General features: G+C 40.7%; 2 protein-coding genes across 2 annotated transcripts; both read left to right on the forward strand.

The window, feature by feature from the left end:
- Positions 1-4,887: 4,887 nt before the first annotated feature.
- trmt12 (tRNA methyltransferase 12 homolog) lies at positions 4,888-8,533 on the forward strand. The gene is made up of 7 exons (XM_072395426.1): positions 4,888-5,038; positions 5,187-5,352; positions 5,447-5,645; positions 5,735-5,885; positions 5,985-6,094; positions 6,826-6,983; positions 7,658-8,533. The coding sequence occupies exons 1-7, from the start codon at positions 4,986-4,988 to the stop codon at positions 8,015-8,017; spliced, it is 1,197 nt and encodes a 398-aa protein (XP_072251527.1). The 5' UTR covers positions 4,888-4,985; the 3' UTR covers positions 8,018-8,533.
- Positions 8,534-11,706: 3,173 nt separating this feature from the next.
- On the forward strand, positions 11,707-21,019 carry sytl4 (synaptotagmin-like 4). Its single transcript, XM_072395428.1, has 16 exons — positions 11,707-11,840; positions 12,811-13,026; positions 14,713-14,822; positions 14,979-15,090; positions 15,194-15,361; positions 15,716-15,830; positions 15,909-15,996; positions 16,083-16,168; positions 16,806-16,904; positions 17,334-17,503; positions 17,852-17,954; positions 18,408-18,569; positions 19,773-19,878; positions 19,957-20,065; positions 20,153-20,361; positions 20,773-21,019. Exons 1-16 carry the CDS (start codon positions 11,722-11,724, stop codon positions 20,919-20,921), a joined length of 2,121 nt encoding a protein of 706 aa, XP_072251529.1. The 5' UTR covers positions 11,707-11,721; the 3' UTR covers positions 20,922-21,019.
- The last annotated feature ends 138 nt before the right edge of the window (positions 21,020-21,157 follow it).

Below are 21,157 nucleotides of genomic sequence, written 5' to 3' on the forward strand. Positions count from 1 at the left end.
TGTATGAATTAAGTAATTGACAATAGCCACCAAGAAAAAAAAGACTGCTCTGAAGATAGCGATGGTTAAACACTGCAGAGCTTTTCTTTTATCATGATTATTATCGTCTATTCTGCATCATGCCTCCATCGTGTACATGCCACTGTTTCTCACCATCCTGTTTTTACTTTTATATTCATATCCTGCACTCTATAACACTTCTGTCTTGTTATATATATTGTTCTGTGTTTTGCATGTTTTTACAGAAAAAAAGAATCAAACATGAATCTCAGGATTAACTCCAGTGATGATTTCATAACATGCACCTGAATTAAAAATAGCATCTTCTTTTGACTCAAACCAGAGCGACACGTCCTGATGCCACATGCAGTAATCTAAAGAGACATTTTCATTTTCCAAGTATTCTTTGCAGTATTTGTAGCAATACCATAATTAAATATCAGCAAGTAAAGATAAAATGTCAGAAGCTGTTAGGTCGCTGCCAATCATTTCACCTTTAAGGGTTGGCTTCATGATGGGGATATCAGTGTGTGTCACCTCATCTCATATATCAGGGATCTCAAACGCCGGTCCTTGAGGGCCGCTGTCCTGCAGGTTTTAGATGTTTCCCTGCTTCAACACACCCGATTCAGATTAAATGGATGTCTTCCAAAGATTGTTAAATTCTCCACAAACCAGCTAATGAGGCATCGATCTGAATCAGGTGTGTTGGCAGTGGGACAGCAGCCCTCAAGGTATGTGTGTGTAGGTGTATATGTGTGTGTTTTTCACTTCATCTTATAGATCTATGTATTTATGACACCTCATCTCATATACGTATGTGTACACATGTCATCTCAGCTCTATGTCTTCTTATCTATCTATGTATGTATGTATGTATGAGCTTATTAAAGAGGAAAAAGGACAATTTTCATAAAAACAAATCATCATAAATGGCAAATTCGAATGAATTAATCTTATCACTCAGCCCTAACAGGCTCTAATCTTTAAACCATGAGCTTTCATACTATTCCTGATCTTTAATTTACAATATACTGAATTTTGACGAAGCTGTCTTCAAAGTTGTCCAACTCAAAGGAGCCAGGGTTTTCAGTTTACTTTCATTTCCTGTATAAATATGTCATAATGTTGGAGTCTTCCAGTACGTGATCATTACTGATCATCATTTATCTTCTCAGCCTTCACTTTTTTTCTTTATCTTTGTATCTTTATAATATTCCTGTATATGACTTTACACTAGCTATACGTGCCTCTTTAAGTAAATTGACATTATGATGGTTCAATTATGACTCATCTCAGTCAGAAAGCAAATATTACCACCTTTTAGTTAAACAAAGGCACACATATGACAGTCAATGAGACACGAAGATAAAGGCTGAACCATAAACAGACCACAGAGAGAACCAAACATCCTTCACTCTCATCCTGTCATGATGTCACACATCACAGATTAAAAAATAAATAAATCTGCTGTGCAGTACGTGTCCTTCAGTCAGGATCCCTGCCGCTTTACATCTACCTCAGCGGAGGACATTATTAATACATGACATGTCAGATGTTGCTTTGACTTGTACTGATGACAGCAGACAGTTTAAAGTCTGAGGCGAAATTCATCAGGAACGACAAAGGAGGCGACTCTGGGTTGATCTTTCAGCAAAAATACAGATTAATGATTAAAGTTATAGTTTTATTCCAAATGACTAAAGATAGGTCCATGCCACCTCTACAATACTCACTAATAGATAGTCACAAACTTAGTCAACTTAGTCCCACTACATTTGAAATTTAATGACTAAAAAGTAAAAAATCACTTGTGTTCTGAGCTTTGTCAAGTCAAAGAAATAACAAGTAATAATCATGTTATTTTTCTATTAAACTTTTAACATCTGCACAAAAGGTGGAGCAGGACATTAAAGGGTTAAGCTCGGGGACCAACACATTTCTTATTAAAAGCTTGAGAGTCACTACCGAGCTGCATCATGGAGACTGTAAGATAGAGCACTTTTTCAGTCATACTGCGACTAAAAGTCAAGACATCGTGGTCACTGTATCAGTAACTTTATCAAAAAATCTGTCTTTCTGATGTAAACCAGTCTTCTACAAACAGAACCAAATCTTTAAAGCAGCCTCACTATTCAATTTATGGAAAAAAAAGGGGCAACTGTGAAGGATTTGGGGTGTAACATTGAGGAAATTACTTCTGAACTAAAACTTAAAAAGACATTTCTTAGGCTGCTGCGCCTACATAAGTGTTAAGAAAAATCATGAAGTTATACTATGAGAAAAGCTGCAGGAATAAAGGTTTATGATGGGGAGGCTTCCTCCTTCCTTCTGGTTCTCATAACATTGTGTAGCTAGTGAGACTGTTTTTGACTGTCTGGACTCATTTTCCTATAACACTGTATGACTAGTAATGTTAGTTTCCCATAAGATTGTGTGGCCAGTAAACATAAATAATATAAATAGCAATAGTATCATTTTGTGAGTCAGACAACTCTGAGCCAGCTTCCAGATCAGTTGTGCGGACTTGTCTCCCTCTTGCAAGAAATAAATGTTTTGTGTTAATTGTATCCAGCGACTCAGCGATTTTTCTGACAATAAGACTGAAAAAACGTGACTCTCTGATGCAACTTTTCATTGAATAATGAGCTTAGAAGCCATTTCAACACAATCACATGCTATTAACATGGTTAATATTCTGACTTTCTCATAATTTCAGTGGTTTCCAACTCGAAATAACACATAACTCAAATTCTCATCATATTTAATCTTTTTCAGATGGTGTTGATTTGTGTAATGAGGGAGGCTGTGGCCCAAAGAAATGAACTCACCACAAGGTGGGTGAATAATTCATCATTAATTATCAAGCAGCCTGATTTTCAAAAGGTGAACAAGAAATAAATGAGGTGACACAAAAAAGTCAGAAATTGCTCAAAGAAAAAGGAGAATTTCGTGAGCACGTAATGATGTTAATACAAACTCCAAAGCATTAAGAAAGGCCGTGATCTTTAAGTAGGTTAATGTATCATCAATACAACCAAGGTGAGCCAGAAAATGCCTCAGAGATGACTGGATTACGACCTGCCATCGCAGACTTACTGTGAAACAGAACAGAGATGCACAACAGGCTCCAGCTGTGTACCGTGGAATTGTTTTGCATCATTTTTTGTCTCTTTATGGTCATTTTGAATCTCTTCAGAGCTGTTAAGTGCCACATGTTTGTCATTTTGCGTTGCTTTTTGTCTGTTTGTGCTCATTTTACAGCTGTTCTGCATCTCAATTAGGTTGTTTTGTGTTTTCCTGGGACACAGACATAATTATACTTCTAGAACAAGACCAGTCTCTTCATAATTCCTTAGTCCTTTGGGCCTGTGTAGGGTCCCTCTGTAATCTGTCCATGTTGACCAACTTTTCAAGGGCAAAAATGAACAAACAGCGAAGAACATACATCCCTAAAATCAACATTTGGGCAGCTGTGATTGTTTCCTTAGCAAAGATTGATGGTAATGGATCAAAGGAACTCACATGACCTCAGGATGGAAGTATTTATGACAAGTAAAAAATGTTATTTAATGAGGGTTTTGTATGTGTGTGTGTTATTTGTTATGTTCCCAACTCAAAAATAGATCATAAAAAACTAAAGCTGGAAGAACTTTATTCAATATTTTTGTAATTTAGTCTCATTCTTGTGAGAGACAATAAAATCAATTTTCCTTTGTTAACATTCAGGTTTGAGGACTGTTTAACAATAATATATAAATCAAAAGATAAAAAATTACCTAATAATTCTGCATGCAGTCAGCTGACTTGAGTAACTGATCCTTTCCATCCATCTGGAGGATGTTTATTCAGCTTTTTTAGTTACGGTAATATAAAAATAGACTAAACACAGAATTGTTTTAATTAAAACAATATTCTTCGTTCTTTAATAGGACTGACATTTGCTGGACTTATCAAAGAGTTGATATGTCCTTCCTGAAAGAAAATGTGAGTCCTCTGCTATGTGGCATAACACATTATCATGCTGAATAATGACGTCATCACCATCGAACCTCATTTTAATCAATGAGAAAGGAGAGAAGTGTCCAAAAATCTCCCCTGGTACTTTACGTCAACCCAAAATCGTTAATGATTGTTGAAATTTGCTTGTTTTCTTCAGTCGGCCATCTTTCTATGTTTAACCCAACCTGCACCAAACTAAAGCTTCAGCATCATCTCCTTGTCTAATGCAGATATCACCACCGGATATCCATTTCATCCAATCATCTACAGTCTTTAATCCACTGCAACCTGGTTTTCCTCTGTTTAGGTGCTAGTGGTGAATTACGTTTGGCTTTTCTGAATGCTCTTCATCTGGTTTCTTAATGTTTGGTCATAGACATTGACTCCTGTTTTTTTTGTTTTTTTTTGCATATTCTATGTTCAGTCACATTGTTTTAAATTTTCCATCCTGATGCTTTGAAATCCCTCTGGATCAACCTGTATGTCAATCCCTTCCATTGTATTCCGATTAAAGCTCTTTTGATGGAGCCATACAAACCACGCCGGTGCAACTGCTCTGCAAAATCTGCAAATCCTCGAAGTGTGGTGATTAAAATGATTTTTGGCAGAGGGTTGAATATCAGCTTTACTTTACTTCACTACTCGCCTCCCTAATGATTTGTCTCCATCTGTCGGTATCAGCGAGCAACTTGTCCAAACTGATAATAATTTAATTGTGCCTTCGGAGATTTAACCTGAAACTGTTTCTCCAGTAAATACGTAGTTCAATAAACCCATAGTTACTGTCGGGGAGATAAATATTTGACATTGAGCGCCCGATTAGTTTAAACCGCTGCGGCACTAAACGTTAGTTCATGTCCGTTCATCAAAATAATCCGACTGGAAACGCGCTGCGGTGTACAAGCTACCGGTTAGCTGCTTGACATTTCGTGTGTGAATAAGTAAACACTCATCAAACCCTAAATAGGCTGTTGCTTATAAAAATGGATGCCGTGCCTTGTCTTCGTGTTCCTCGTTGTCATACGCAGCAGATCAGGTAACCGTGCAGTTACAGCGTGAATGTTTGTTTGTGCTAAATTAGCTAGCAGTTAGCATAAGACTGAAAGCAAAGCGGACAGAAAGTTTCTTTGAATTTTGCCTTTTCTTTTGTCTGGAATACCTGTCACATTTTATTGCTCTTGTAGGAGATGCCTTCAGTCCAGGGAAGCTTTTGACCACAGTTTGGCCTTAGTTAAAGACTCAGATGGGACAGTCCTCCTGCCCATTTTACCATCCTGTCTGTCACAACTTGATCTTCAGTCACTAAGAGACAGAGTACCTTCAGGTCCTTGTGAAATAGTTTGGAGTCAGGTAAATGACAGCTGAATGAAACTAAATCAACGGCACTCTGCACTACGCTGCTGAGCTCACGTATGTTTTCTGTCTCCTGATGTTCTCACCACAGTCTCCACTGCATTCAAAGAGACAGAAAGGGAGGTCAGGTGGAAATAAAGTGGAGAAAATGCTCCAGGAGCTGTTGGAGTCTCACGGTCAAAGATGGATGGAGGAGCTCAGGGCTGACCTCCCTCGCAGCTTCCAGCGGCATGGAGACCTCATCCTGCTGGGAGATAGCTGTTTCACCCTGCCACTGTGGAAGAAAATTGGTACTGCTCTCAGCCTTGAACACACTTTGCTTTGTTGTAAACGGACCAAAATATGTAAGGAGAAAATTGTTTGCTTTTCACTAATTTAGGTGACCAGTTGTGGAGTGTAGTGGCCAAAGGACTGGGGGCAAAGCGTCTGGCAAAGATGAGCCGCATTTCCAGAGATGGATTCAGGTCTCCTGCGGTGACGATGCTGCTGGGGGATCACAGCTGGGTCAAACATGTGGACAACGGCATCAGGTAAGTCTCTATTATTTGTTGCTTGTCTGCTTTCTGATTGGAGGAGTTCTTAACACATATTATGCTTGAAGTATATTTGAAATGCCATCTTTGTTTCAGATATGAGTTTGACGTCACAAAGTGCATGTTCTCAGCTGGGAACATAACAGAGAAGCTCCGAGTGGCTGCATTTGACTGCAGAGGAGAGACTGTTGTGGATTTATATGCAGGTATTAAATCAGCATCATGCATTATAGTCCTCTTTCAATGCATTTCAACATCTCATTGATAAATGCAATAAAATGCAGCAGCCCCACAGTAAATGCCACTTTTTTTTAATAACATAAAACTTTATTAAAACACAGCCCAAAATATTTTACAGAGCAAAAAAAAAAAAAAAAAAACACAATTTGGAAGGAATAAATTCAGTTTCTGTAAAAACTTTGATCAACTTGTGTCACCTGTTCCTCACAATGTCTCTTTTAGGTTTAATTATTCCCTTTCTTTTGTTAGTGTGGTTACATTATTGGACATTGTGAATCTCTTTTTTTAATGCTCCTGATGAACCAAGCAGCGAGAGAGCTGCAGCCATAATCTGTCCTGTAGCCTCAGTGGATCATAAGGTGGCTTTAAATGTTGCTGAATCATCAAAATCTATTTTGTACACATTTAGAGGGGACTCATTTCTATTCTCTTGAGGTTGAACTACGTGCTGTTAAAGTTTCTGAGTAACACAGTTGGTTTTTTTTTATAAACGCACCCACTTAAAGACGCAAATGTGAAAAAATAGATGAAAATATCTTAAAATCCAAGAACTAAGAGTATACATCAAATGAGCTTCAAACGCTTAATTTTGTGCTCTGTGTCTTTTTTTTTTACATGTGTTTGCATCTCTGATTAAACCTAATCAGAGTTATTAAACTTGTTGTTGTTTAACGATCACATTTATGTCTCACGTCAGGTATCGGTTATTTCACTCTTCCATATCTGGTACATGCGAAGGCCAGTCATGTTCACGCCTGTGAGTGGAACCCCGATGCTGTCGAGGCTTTACAGAAAAACCTCGAGGCGAACGGCGTGTCCGACCGCTGCACCGTTCATCAAGGAGACAATCGTCAAGTAACGCTATTCATATATAAAATGCCAACACGTATGCCACAGATGCTGTGAAAAATACTTAATCTGGTCACTTGCACCCTCTAGTGGTCGTGTTGGGATCAGAGATAAATCTGACCCTGACTGATCAGTGAAATAAGTTCATGATCGATTTACAGAACAAAATTTTAAACAAATTCAGCTTCTTTTTTTTTTAAGTGGCGATTGAAATGAGAAGTCATCCATGAAGATGTAACGTATCAGCCAGATAACAAATGGTAATGTTGGTGGCTGCCTCGATTTCTAAGTCTAAAGAAATCTTTGTGGGAAAATGAGTTTTACATTTGAATGTTTTCCTTGTTGTTTGGTTTCAGTAGACGGTTTATTCCATGTTCAGTCTGGCTCTTTTGTCAAAATGTGGATCCTTTCTGAAAGAAAAAGCGGCTACAAAGTTTTAGAGGCATCGTAGCATTTTTATCACTATTTAGTCATGAGTAGAGGTTTAGAATAAAATTACTTAAATCCCGTTGACCATCATTTAGTCTGCATCTCCTTCTCAGAGCTGCGGTTGTACGATTTGATTTTCATTGAGACTCAAATGCGCTCCTCCTCAATGTTTTGAAAATCTAAAACTAATCTCTTAAAAAGAGATACTTCAGGTTATTCGACTGAACTTTGTATATTTTTCCTTTCCCCAGCTCCAGCTGTGCGATGTTGCTGACCGTGTGAACTTGGGTCTCATCCCGAGCTCTGGGGACGGCTGGCCCGTTGCCTGCCGGCTGCTGAAGAGAACGACCGGTGGCATTTTACACATCCATCAGAACGTCACCTCACCGTTACAGAGCACTAATGATGCCACTCAGAGGCTTTCTCGAAAGAACGCTGACAGAGAGGTGTGGAAGGCCTGGGCCGCTGAAACGGCAAACCATGTAGCTTCTCTTTTAAGGGACCTCACCGGTGCGCTGTGGGCGGCGAACATCCAGCATGTAGAGCTTGTGAAGTCGTATGCACCTCATATTCACCATGTCGTGCTGGACTTGGAATGCAGACCGTTCTGAATTAAAACCGAGCAGACACTGCTGTGCCAAGCAACGTTTGCAGTGTTTTAACAACCTTTATTCATCCAGGGCAGATTGACTCGTGCAGTTCTACTCACATCTGGCAGCTGCACACCGCAGCCACAACTTTATGTGCTGTCCACCAGACAACCGCCTTGCTTGGTGATGCATCGTCGTTGTTATACTCTGAATTTCCTTGAAATGTTTGCTCACTAGATCCCTGTTTGTGGACTGGGTTATGACTCAGCAAACTCAACAAACCACGTGTGAACTTTTAAACTTCTTCAACTCTAATATGGCCGTAATGTACTTGGAAGTTAATGCCTGCTATAAATTGTAGTAAGATGTTGATAATATATGTTGTCAATATATAGTTTGAATTTCAGGAAAAGACTTGCAGTGTATTTCAAGAATTTTGCGCCATAACAGGTGGCAGATTAAAGGTAAAGCCTGAATAAATGAGTGGAGAAGCAGAAGCTTCCATAAAAGCAGTCCCTGAATAGTTACATAAGAGTGGACATACTTTTGCGGCCATCAGGTCTGTGCTGTGTTGAGTAGATCAGGAGATTAATACCCCAAAAAGGAAACATCTGGATGAATGGGACTCAACCTTCCAGTGATTTCACTCTCTGCTTTTCGTTCCATCTATATCTGCTGTGGAGACTTTAGCTCATAACCCCAGTTCCAAAGAAACGGGACACTGTATAAAAGCTCAGATAAGACAGAAAGCGGTGATTTCCAAATGTCATAATGTTTTATTTACATTAGAACAGAAAACACTGAATGTTGAAAGTGAGGCATTTTAAATTTAAATGCAGAGACAAAAAAACTCTAAAAAGTTCAGGAGAGGTCCAAGTTTACCACAGCATCTTCCTCTCTCCTTTTAACAAGAGCCTGCAAACATCTGGACCCTAGGGAGAGGAATGTTGTCTCATTCTTGTCTGATGGAGGATTTCAGCCGCTTAACAGTCCTCGATCTTCTTTGTTATTTTTGTGTTTCATGATTCGCCAAAGGTTTTCCGCTTCCACTGTTCTTCTTCTACAAAGCTGCGCTGTTGTAACCGATGCAGTATGAGGTTTGGCATCGTCTTGCTGAAATATGCAAGGTCATCTGGATGGGAGCATACGTTGTTCTAAAACCTGTTTAAACCTTTTTTCAGATGACCAAGTTTCATAGAAACAGATGCATCCCCACACCATCAGAGATGGTTGAGACCTTTGAACTGACAACTGACAACAAGCCGGATGGTCGCTGTCATCTTTAGTTCAGAGCACGGAGAATTTCCAAAAAAATAATAAAATGTGTCCCTGATCCTATGCAGTGATTTCCATGACAGAATCAATACTGTTGTCAATACTGTGCTGCCCGAGGGTCCGAAGATCACACATATTGATTTCTGCCCTGTCTCTTTTACAGAGATGTCTCCTGATTCTCCAAATCTTTTGAGAATCTTATGTACTGTTGATGATCGATTATTCGAAGGCTTCACAATTTTACATTTAGGAGTGTTGGTCTAAAATCATGCTGGATTTGATAATTTACATCTGGTTCACTCCACAAATATAAAAATAATTTTTTCATAGGTAGATTTGCCAATATATATATATATATATATATATATATATATATTTTAAGTAATAAGTTGTTGAACAGGTAGCTTTGGCACATACAGTTATCAGTCACTTTACAATGAATTGCTCCTTCGTTATTTTGCATACACTCAAACTCAACTTTTCAACCAGGAAGGTCTCACTAAGATACACTGATAAGTAATTTCCTGATCAACATGACATCATGAGACATAAAATATTAAAATACAATAGTTTGAAATAACACGACAAAGCCATAACGGCTAAATTAAACACATTTCTTCTCAAGAGAATTACTATAAAACAGCAATTGCATGTGCACATTCACTACAGTGCATGTGTAGTGGGAAGCGTCGATAAGTTCATGGTTTAAATAATGTTTTATCACAGTAAAACTTTCTATAAAATACCCATTTTTTGTTATTCTATTTTACATATTGCATGGCTCCCATTTTCTGTTTGATACTGGCAACGTTTTGACCACAGAGTAAAGAAAAAAACGAGTCCTGTGCTAAGTTTCCAAACCAAAGAAAGAATAAGAGAGAAAAAAACTGCTCGGGAAGATAAGGGAACCGGAGCTAATTATTATTGGACCGTCTCAGTGGGTCAGATTTTCCACATTCAGCCTTTGAATGTTAAATGGAGCCAAGGAAATGCACCTGTCATGGAAAATGTGGAGAGGAGTTCCTGCTCGATCACTGCAAACTTTCCTTCTTTCTTCCGGTACTTGCTGGGACGCCCGTAACGCTTAAAAAAAGTACTGCTTAGGAGACTGGAGACAAGAAGAGCAAACAAGAGGGAGGTGTGGTTATGCTTTTGGTCTTTCCCAAGAAAGAGAATAAGTAATTGCTTGTTGCTACACGACACTTTAAAGCGCAGTTAGCGCGCCTGCTGCTGTTTAATAGTTTTTGTTGTGTTTCTGTCAGGAATATCTGTCTGTCTCCCGGAGTAACTCCAGCCAGCCGGCGCTGCGTGGCGGAGTGTTGTCGACTTTTAACAGCAGGTGTGTATAATTCACCTCGATAAGCCCAAGTATTTAATTACGACTTAACTGCGTAGTGAAATAATTGCATTTCCTTTTAATATAACACCCTGAAGTTAATCTCCAAGCAGATTAGTTTATCCCCGAGGTGGATATTTGGAGCAGCGTACATTTAATTTTAAATTAGTAGCGTAACGTACGTCAATGTCTAACCGTTGACGCAGTTAGAGGCCGGTAGTAGACTTTGAATTAATCAATTAAATTAGAATGACAATGAATCGATTAACTCTAAAGGTTGTAATAACTGCGACGTTGCTCAAAATTAAAACCTGTACTTGTTTGAGACAAGTTGTTGGCTATATTCACAAGCTTGCACCACTTTTCACTTTTTTAAGGCTTTTTAAATGCGGTTTCCTCCCCGTTAAATTAGGAAAAGACGCCATTTCCTGAAAGGCTTTCTTATTTTACCTAAGTAGAAGTTGCCCTGCAGGTATTGTTTATCTTTTGCTTGACTGAGTTAGCCCCAAGCATCCAAACAATGAGGAAACGATTCTCTGGTTTTGCATCCTGCTGAGAGTAATGGACCTCTCCTAGTCTAGCTGACAGCATGCTCTTTTGTTCTTACTTAAATGTCCTTGCGTATGATCTAAATGGAGAATTTTAAATGGCAGATGCGAACATGACAGATGACGTGCTGATCTTAAGCTTAAACAAATGGTTGAGCTGCTGAACTCCACCCGGCTCTCTGTATCTCTAGAGGGTGGGAACCCTGCATGATAGATGAGTTAATGTTATTGCCTGCCCTCATTTTAAACAACCTTTCACCCAGGCTGTGGGATTTTTATTAAAAATCTTCTGGTGTCCTGTTTCTGTCTGCTCATTTATAATCTTTCCATCGTTTGAGCACTGATCTTGCTCCAAAGTTGCTGACTAATGTCTGTCGTCTCCTGTCATGGGAAAATGTCTGTTGGTTAGGTTTTATATTCCAATGACATGCACACGAAGTAGCTTTAGATTTGCCTGCAGTGAGATTTAATCTAATGTGAAGGCATTTTATTTTGTCCTCAGGGACTTCATCTTAACGCAACTGTGGCACGTTCATCTGCACTGACGGTTCTTGGTTAAAAGCACAATGCCGGAGGCTCTTGATATGATTAACCTCAGCTTTCTGTCTGAGTCCGAGCGAGAGCTGATCCTGCAGGTGCTTCGACGGGACGAGGAGCTGAGGCAGGCCGAGGAGCAGCGAGTGCGGTGAGGAAAGACCACTTTCTGTTACCTTCCCCAAGTGCCCAAACAATATGTTGGCTGTTACAGATGTTGTCGGGTCAGCTTCTCATTTAGTAAAACCTTTTGGGTGATTGTTAGGTTCGTATTAATGATTCAGTTCAGTTTATTTGTGTGGTGCCTTTTCGGAACAAAAGCCATCTCTGCAGTTCACAGAAAAGTAAAGCACGTTCAGTTCAGGTCAGTCAAATACTGTCCAATTCTGTCCACTTTGTATCAAATGTGTTCAGTTCAGTCCAATTCAGTATGATCATTTGTAAAAAGGCAAATAGCTGTGATAATCTAACGATTTGCATTGACTCCTTACTTTGATTCAACGCCCTGTCCTCATCACGCATGTTGCCGTGGGTGACAGTATTTTTATTAATATGACTAGTAATGTTTTTGTATATAGTCTAGAAACAGGAGGGGTTTTCTCCACATAATGGCATTGACAGATAGTGAAAAACAAAAAAGTGGAGAGTCTGATCTCTAAGCCTTTCCCGCTGGCTGTTGTAGCTGCAGCTGTGTGTGTATCTTTAAAACTGATTGAATTTTCAAATGGCTCATAGTTGTTTCGATTGTTCTTGTGTAAAATGCCACATCGCATGCTAACACGCAGAGTTCTACTGGAAGCATTATTAAAAAAACACAAAAGATTAAACAGTTTACAGTTCAAATTTCCACTGAAAGCTAAATAACAAAGATACAAGACATTATATCTTAATCTAATGAATTCTATGGTGCAGTCTGCACTGCACGCACCATGCTATAGCTCAGTATGATGATCTCCAGACAGAACTCCAATAATGTTCTGATCAGGTGCCACAGTTAGTTGCTTTTAACTTTTATGCGCTACATTAATATTTGAGGAATGTATGTCCCTTTTATTCATTTATGCTTGCAAGCGTTTGTCAACTCGGGGGGGGTGTGACGGCTGTCGTGTTTTCATTCTCAGGAAGCTGAAGTCGGAGCTACTGGAAGTGAAGAGGAAAGGAGCCAAGCGTGGCAGTGGAAGATACAGTCAGCACACTTGCGGCCGATGTCAGGAGTCTCTGAGCCGCCTGACGTTTTCCTCCAGCCAGTGTAAGATGTGCCATCACTACGTGTGCAGCAACTGCCGAACGGTCCTGCCCAACGGATCCTGGCTGTGCAGCGTGTGTACCAAAGAATCGTAAGAGATGTTTGCCTCTCTTAAACAACCAGAACTTGTTTTCATGGATGGAAATGTACCTTTCAAAGGAAGCTGGATTCTCTCTGAGAATTACATACGTGCTCGTGCCAAACCTCTTTCTGTAGATCTCAGCTAGAGGAGAGCAATCCACCCAGTTGATGTTATAATAGAAGCAAGTTTCCATGCATATAGGGCTGAACTTGTCTATGTGAAATCATAATCAACCAGTTTAAGGCAGGTGTCGATGCTCGTAGACGGCAGGGTGGTAACTTTAAGTTTTCATGACTCACGCTCTGAACAACTCATCAGTTTCAACAGAAGCTGCAGCTACTGTAAACATACTGTACAAAATACAAGTCGCAGCTAGTTGAGTCTGGGGCAGAGGCTGGAATTGACTAGTGTTAGCGCTGATTGTATCAATTAATCTGTTCTCAGTGGTCCTGATTAGTGATCAGATCTCAAACTATTCGTGACAACAAATGGTTCGACGTTTCCAAGTGAGTGAATGTGAGACGTAAGATTCCTGATGTGGAGAAACGTTTATACAAAGAAAAATCTGCGCCCAGACATATCCGTAGATGCGTGGAATCGTGTTTTCTGCCAGAAAAAGTCTTCTGACGCAGTTTTTCATTGAGACTTGAGACCCCAGTCTGCCGTTTTACTGGCCTGTAGCCACAGTTTTCTGGCTGTGATCCCCTCAGAATACTGAACAGTTTCCATCCCTCTTTTTTTTTTTGCCTCTCGGTTCAGTTTACCATCTTTTCTGTCTTGGACCTGCGTTTTTGCACACACCTGTCTGTGATGACGTGGCACAGAAACCTGTTTACAGCGACAGTTGAATAAGATCTGAAAAGAAGAACAAAAGAAAAACTGCTTTGCTGGTTGTATCGGGTGTTTTTACTCTCTTCCGAACTGGCAACAATTGGCAACAATTACAAGCTGGCACCACGTCACACCTCACTGCTTTGGATTTTTCAAAAACTTCCCGTCAGTTGGTTCAATGTCGCGAACCGGCTGGTTTATAAGTTTGAAATATAAACCGGTTAAGTTTTGGATTGCCAACAAACATACATGAGAAATCCCACGTTTATTTGTGCCCTCTTGACATGACCAAGCCTGAAACACTAACACTTTTTTTTTTGAGCCAAAAAACTCGAATAAACAGACTGGAGGAAACTGCATTTGGTCAAAAGAACATCTCACAGTAGATTAATTGCCATATGGTGCACTTAATTAAGGATTAAATTAAAAAAACATCCTATGTGGGCATGTTCGTGGCCATGAATCACATTTCACCCAGTGTAAAAAGCCTTGTTCTTATGAGGTATTTCAGAGAAAACTCAGAGCAGCAAATGTTCATAATGAAGTGGAAGAAGTAAAAGGTTTGACCTGTGTTCGTAATCTTAAATTTGATCAAATCATAAAGTCAAATATTTAAATGTAAAACCTCACCATTGGTGTTTCTTTCGAGTGAACGTGTGACAAGACTTATGTCAACAGTGCTGCTTATCTACATAACCAGACAATAACTGACCATATAATTACTATGTATACATACATAACTTTACATATATCGTCTGTGACCAGCCGGCATTGTTGTAGTTGTTTGCAGTGAGTGATAATGTTGAGTGAATACAAATTCTGCCTTTTGTCGATCTTTAACGGAGCGTTTATGGTGAATTGTAGGGATATGAAGAAGAGGACGGGGGACTGGTTTTACAATAAAAGGATCAACCGCTTCACTGCAGCTCCTGGACATGACCTAGTGAGGTTCTCCCTGAAAAAGAGGCCGCCATGTGAGTACGGGAACAGGAAGTGGGTATCAGTTGCTCTACCAGGAATGTCGACACCACTCTCTGTGTTGTTTTAGTTCAACAGTAACAAAGAACAATGTGAAAAAACTGCAGTGACATGATGGAAAGTTAATATCTAACAGCTTATTTTTGTTTCAGTGAAGAAGCATGAAACAGCAGGAGACACAATCTTGAAAAACGCTGAAAATGTTGCAGACCCCCCTAAACCTGTGCCTATGCCCAGGCAGAAAAATCAGCCTGTTAGCAAAAGGTGTGTTTCATTTATTTTATTTTTTTTTTTTAACCAATTATGCAAAGTTTTTCCAAACATACTTTAGGAATACCTCAACCTCTTGCCCCATTTTCATTGACAGCCACTCGACTGAGACTTCAGGATCTGTTACTTCGAGGGAATCACTTGAATTAAGGAACAGCTTCTCGTCAAAGCCAGCTCACAGCGACACAGAGTCTGCAGAAAACGGCAGCATAGCAAGCAATAAAACTGAGACTGAATCTGGTCGCGTGACCCCCGAGCAGCCAAGGTAAACTGGTCACTCTTTCCACTAACTTCCAAGTAGCATCAGATGCTGAGAGTTCAGCATTTAGTTCTGCTCACCCACACACAGTCAAATAAACCATCTTTCTTCATAATTCTGGACAGTTTTGGCTTTGCTTAGGTATTTTCCAGATTTCACACGGAGGAAGGTCAACAGCTCAAAATCTCTGCCGAGGAAATTCAATCAAGTGTCATCTTGTTTGTGCAGTTTATGCGTCACAGAACACATTAGAAATCCTCAGAGATAAGGATCGGAATGTGACAGCTTCTTGTGTATTTGTCAAAAGTAAAAAGTTGTAGATTTAAGCTGAACTGGCCGTTGATTTATTTCATCAACCAGATCAGAGCATGATTCAGTGCCTCCCAGCCCTCTGGGATCCAGTGTTTCCAGTCTGACTGTCCCAGTCAAAACAGATGTCGTCACCACTGACGGCGCCAACCCCGGCGCTAACATTGTAAGGTGATTTCTTTTCGTCTTAGATCATTTTACTGTTCTGTTCTCTGACCACACCCTTCGTTTTCTGCCGCTGCAGGCCGTAGAAGTGAAACCAGTCGCTCTGAGCCCTGAGCTTGAAGTTGATAGACTCTTCAAGAAGAGTGTCAGACGGGACCCTAGACCAGGTCCTGGGTCAGCTCCTTATCTTTAAATGAACGTGTGCTTTGGTGAAAGATTTTAGATTAATTGCTGGTGTATATGATCGTTACAGAGTCTGTATCGACACTGGACCTACGTGTCGCATCAGAGACCTCAATGGGCAAGAGGAGCCACTCCGTACCAGGCTTAGATTTGCAGGTACGTCACGTGCAGAAAAAATAAACCAATTATTCTTCTGACTTTCCTGCTCCGTGATTTGGACAGAGGCCAAAAGAATGAGATCACGGAACAATTGGCTAAAGTTTCCTTCGGAGGGTGGCTGGCCTCGGGCTTGGAGATGAGGTGAGGAGCTCACCTCCACTAGGTCGCCTCTCTTTGGAGGTTTTCCAGGCACATCCAGTTGGGAGAAGACCCCTGGGCCTGACCCAAAACTCACTGGAGGGATAACATTTATCCACTCTGGCTTGGGAACATCTCAGGATCCCCCAGGAGGAGCTGGGGAGAGGGATGTCTGGGTTTCCCTCAAACATTTGATCTTTTTCTGGCTATTAAAGTCTATCGTAGTGTTCCCGGATGAGCATATTTGGCTGCTTGTCAGCACAAAGGTCAATGTTACTTCCTCATTGGCCTTACTGAGATTGTTTCTTTTAACTTCCTTTGAGTCCAATACTAATTGATAAATTAAATATGTACTCTGGTTCCCCTTTGTCATATAATCTTTAATCTATAATCTTTTTTTTCAGAAATGTCACAGATTCTCATTTACAATAATCTGATGGGTGTGTTTGTGTAAGCCTGCTACTTTTGTTTATTATTTATTTTCATTGTGTTGCAGGAGAACATAGAGGAGGAGGATGAGGAGGATATTGACAGCTTGGTAAGCTTTCATAGAAGGACGATGGCTTCGAGTTCCTCGAGCTTGCAAAGCTTCAAGGTAACGACACACTGACTTATCTCACAGCTTGTAGAGCGGCTGGCTTTGACTCAGAGCAGGACTGATTTGAACTAATCTAAACAAGCATCTTTAACCTCAGGAAATCCTCTCAAGTTAGGAAGTGCAAAACTGATGCAAAGTCTACCAAATAGTTTTCTCAGAGTTACAAGATTCTGAGAGGAGAGCAAAGCAAAGGCTAAAACAACTCCTGTTTCACTCTGGATTTAGATGTTGAGAGAATATCTTAAACTTTATTTCTTTGTTTGCTAATCCATTGGCATTCTCTTGCTAAGTTGTATCATCGTTTTTAAACTGTGATCCGCAGCATTAAGCCTGTAGCAAATCTCCGATTATTATTTATTTTGAATTGATGAAACCTGGAACAAATGCAGACTTTGTAAAAGTCTTTCCTCACGTCTGTTTCTGCAGAGCAGCATGATGAGCATTTACAGTGAAGCGGGAGACTTTGACAGTGTGGAGGTGAGCGGAGATGTCTCCTTCACTGTGAGCTACAACGAACGCACCAAGGGTCTCCAGCTGTTCATCAAGGAGTGCCACGGCCTGGCTTACGGCGATGCTTCACGGAAGCTTACCAACCCGTAAATATTAAAGTTTTGCTGTATTGTGAAGCAGAACTGTACTCTAACTCTCATCCTCCGTGAGCAGCAAAGCTGATTGTGTCTCGCATGCATATTTCTAGTGCACACACACCCCTTTGTGATGATGGCACAGCTTTGATCAGTGTAGATAAGAGGCTGCTGTGTTTACACAGTCTCGATACTCGCATCCCAGAGGTGATTAGCTGGGCTTCACAGGAAATTGGATGTCAGCAGATATTTTTTTTTCTCTCACTCAACATTTAGTCAGGAATCGCAGCAGAAAACCAGAAGTCGAGTCCAGGAGAAGCAGAGTCTGACATCCTTATGTTTTTTTTCTTTTTTTTTCAGCTATGTGAAATGTTATCTGCTTCCTGACAAATCTCGCCAGAGCAAGAAGAAGACCAGCATCAAGAGAAACACCATCAACCCCGTCTACAATGAAACATTAAAGGTGTGATGGTTTATCCTGTCGTCTGAACGGCACTCCCTGATTGGGCTCCTCGCATTATGCCCACTGCAAAGAATTACCACACCTCTGCAGACCTTAAGAATGATATTGACTCTGTTAATTATTGCATCTACAGTCAAATATTGATTTTTGTTCCCCTTCCAGAGAAGCGTCAGCTTAAATATAGTGACAAATAAAACTGCTGACAGGGAAATTGGCTGGATGAATCCATGCAGTAGCTGGTTATCCTGTAATTTTGGATCAATTTTGGTTTAACATCAGAAAGAAGGCAGTGATATAAATATTTAACGTCCAGCTTCCAACAAAGTCCGTGATCTATGATTTATGTAAAACTCCCTTATCACCAGACCATTAAAATTACATAAAAATGTTCCACCGCTGCATCAGCAGAGAGAGACGGGGCTTTGATCATCACATCCTCTTTATCCCAAGCAGTACTCCATCAGCCGCTCTCAGCTGGTCACCCGCTCCGTGCTGATATCAGTCTGGCATCATGGTCGTCTCAGTCGCAACGTCTTCCTGGGAGAGGTGGAAGTTCCTCTGGACTGTCAAGACCTCGACTCTTCAAATGAGAACTGCATGCAGCTAATGGGGAAGGTAGATCAGAGGAACTGGATTTATTCTTCTTCAGTTTTCTTATACTGACTATACAGATTGCGTTGTGTCTCTTTAAACACGTGTAAAGCAGGTTTTTCTTTTAAAACTTGCTGTGTTTACATTTAGGTTTATTAGAAAGAAGCCTTTTTTCTGTCTTTGTTGGCATGTTAATCTTGATGCATCTCTCTCATTTGTATAATAGAGGAATAGCATCAAATGTATGCATGAAAAAAACAAAATGGGGACCCGCTCGCAGCTACATGGGACACTCCCATGTAAACGGCATTTTCTAAACGCAGAACTGAGGAAGTAATGCGGAATTAGAACTGAGGAAGCCTTTCGGATGAGAGGTGAAACGTCTTCAAGATCCAAGAAAAACTCCAGTCGCCCTTATTCAAGCTCTTATGATTACTGTGACCTGGATGATTGAAAATCGACATCAACGTTTTTGCTCTGTCACCAGATCTAGCAACACTGACAGTTCAGTGCAGAGCAGGAAGGCCGCGGTAAAAAGGACACACTTTTTTGGGGGGAGGTGGTTTGTGCGATATGGGTATAAATAAGACTTTAGAGTACAAACACTGCACTAGTCACGAGTCATTAATATGATTATGCTCTGCGACATGTAAACAGGAGCATGAATGGAATATCTGCAACCTTTGTATTATTCAGATAAAGGACAGTAGGCTGAAAATTGCTGCTCAAGCACACATAGCCAGTGCGACTGGAAGTATAAATCCTTGCGCCAAAGCTTTGAGGGGATGGCTCGTGTTTCCTTTTAAGTGTAGATAATTGCAAAAACATCAAGAAGGTTTGCAGTCTGTCACCAGGTTGGCTGAAGTCGAAGGTTTCATCAGTGAAATCAACCCCTCTGAAGCTGCAGTTTGAGCTGAACCTGTGGTTTGGTTTACAACTCAACTCCTGCTAGAGGCTGCTGTTTGTGGGGTTTCACTGAAACCTGCTGTAGACCTGGTTTAACGGAGGTTTCAGTGCACAAACCTCAGCTGAGCTTCAGAGGAAGCCGTGTTCGTTTGGACAGAAATCAGGTCTACTCGTACAATAACTGTTCATTTAAAATTCAAAGTGAGTGGCCCAAACAAGGTGAGGCTATTGACACGTTCTAGATCTCTGCATCACCCGCTGTCGTCCAGCTCTGGTCGGGTTTGTAATGTGTCCTAAATATAATTGACTTTTCTTTAACAGGCAGCCGCCCCTGTGCCAACTTCAGCTTTTGCTCAGTACAAGGGAGAGCTGGTGATCTCATTGAAATATGTCACCCCTAAAAAGAGAAAATCTGAGAAAGTCAAAGGTGAAAAGAAATCGACAGAGATAAATGCTTTTAGCTTTGTCAGATAGACTTTGCCTCAAATATCTGTCTTCTTCTCAGGCAAAAAAGCAGCGCCTGAGGAGGGGGGAGAGCTGCACATCCTCATTAAGGAGGCAAAGAATCTGACGGCAATGAAACCAGGAGGCACATCCGACAGCTTTGTGAAAGGGTGGATGAACGATCACCTCTCAAAGCCTCACTTACAGTTTTTAGACGAGCGTTTGTTTTTAATGTAACTTGGGGGTTTTTTCTGCAGCTACTTGTTCCCAACGAAGGCAAAGACCTCGAAGAGAAAGACTGCAGTTGTGAAGAAGAGCCTGAACCCGCACTATGACGCCACGTTTGTGTATAAGGAGCTGGCTCCGGAGCAGCTTCGGGGGATGTGTCTGGAGTTGACCGTGTGGGACAAAGAGGCTATGCTGAGCAATGAATTCCTGGGAGGACTCCGCCTCAGCTCCGGAAAAGGTTAAATCCTGATATTTTCTCACTCAGCTCAAAAAGGAAGCGCGTAAAGGGAACCCAGCCGTAACTTTTGGATGTTTTCACTCTTCTCAGCCAGTATTAAAATGAAGAAGGATCACAGTAATCTAAACCTGCTTCACTGTTTGTATAAACACCTGCTAATCGTTTTAAGGGGGACTTCGTACAGTCTAACCTTTTTGGTCTCAGCACAGGGTGCGCAGTGGGTCTAAAAAAAGCGTATCTTCCTCTTTCTGTTTAGTTTGTTGTAAAAACATTGCTGTCTGTCTGATAACATGGCTTCATTTGTCTTGTTTTCCCCCCTTTGTTTGAACAATAGTTTAGTGAAAACGAATCTGCTATCATTAATCATAACAGACTAATTCTGCTTCCTTTGTGTAATCTTCACCTCTGCAGGCACTATATTAATTGAAAAAGAGGAAGTGGAGCTGGATTCGGTGGGAGAGGAGGTCAGTCTTTGGCAGAAGATGATGCAGTACCCCGACTCATGGGCAGAGGGTACTCTTCCGCTGCGTTCCACGATGGGAAAGGGAAAGGCTAAATGAGGACAGAAGAGGACTGAATCCTCAAATGATCTTAAAACTGAAGCCGCTGCCTCTGGGATAAACATGAGACTGTGGATTAAATTTATTTCGCAAGCTTATCAGACCAGAAGCTCGTCTGCTGAAGTCACACAGTTCACTGGCCTACATTAAAAATCAGCTCACTCCCCCCCTGCCTGTGTGGAGCTCATCCTTAGCTCAGTGACCGCAGACTGAAAACATGCAGAACATTCATGTTT

The sequence above is a fragment of the Leuresthes tenuis genome, unplaced genomic scaffold, assembly GCF_036924035.1.
Source record: "Leuresthes tenuis unplaced genomic scaffold, fLeuTen1.0.hap1 SCAF_11, whole genome shotgun sequence".
Classification (NCBI taxonomy): domain Eukaryota; kingdom Metazoa; phylum Chordata; class Actinopteri; order Atheriniformes; family Atherinopsidae; genus Leuresthes; species Leuresthes tenuis.

Excerpts from the sequence above, each read along its gene's own strand:
- trmt12 (XM_072395426.1), top strand. The coding sequence starts at position 4,986 with ATGGATGCCGTGCCTTGTCTTCGTGTTCCTCGTTGTCATACGCAGCAG. Across the intron at positions 5,039-5,186 it reads TGTCATACGCAGCAGATCAG|GAGATGCCTTCAGTCCAGGG; the intron begins GTAACCGTGCAG and ends TTGCTCTTGTAG. Across the intron at positions 5,886-5,984 it reads CATGTGGACAACGGCATCAG|ATATGAGTTTGACGTCACAA; the intron begins GTAAGTCTCTAT and ends TCTTTGTTTCAG.
- sytl4 (XM_072395428.1), top strand. The coding sequence starts at position 11,722 with ATGCCGGAGGCTCTTGATATGATTAACCTCAGCTTTCTGTCTGAGTCC. Across the intron at positions 15,091-15,193 it reads AATCAGCCTGTTAGCAAAAG|CCACTCGACTGAGACTTCAG; the intron begins GTGTGTTTCATT and ends TTTCATTGACAG. Across the intron at positions 15,831-15,908 it reads CCAACCCCGGCGCTAACATT|GCCGTAGAAGTGAAACCAGT; the intron begins GTAAGGTGATTT and ends CTGCCGCTGCAG.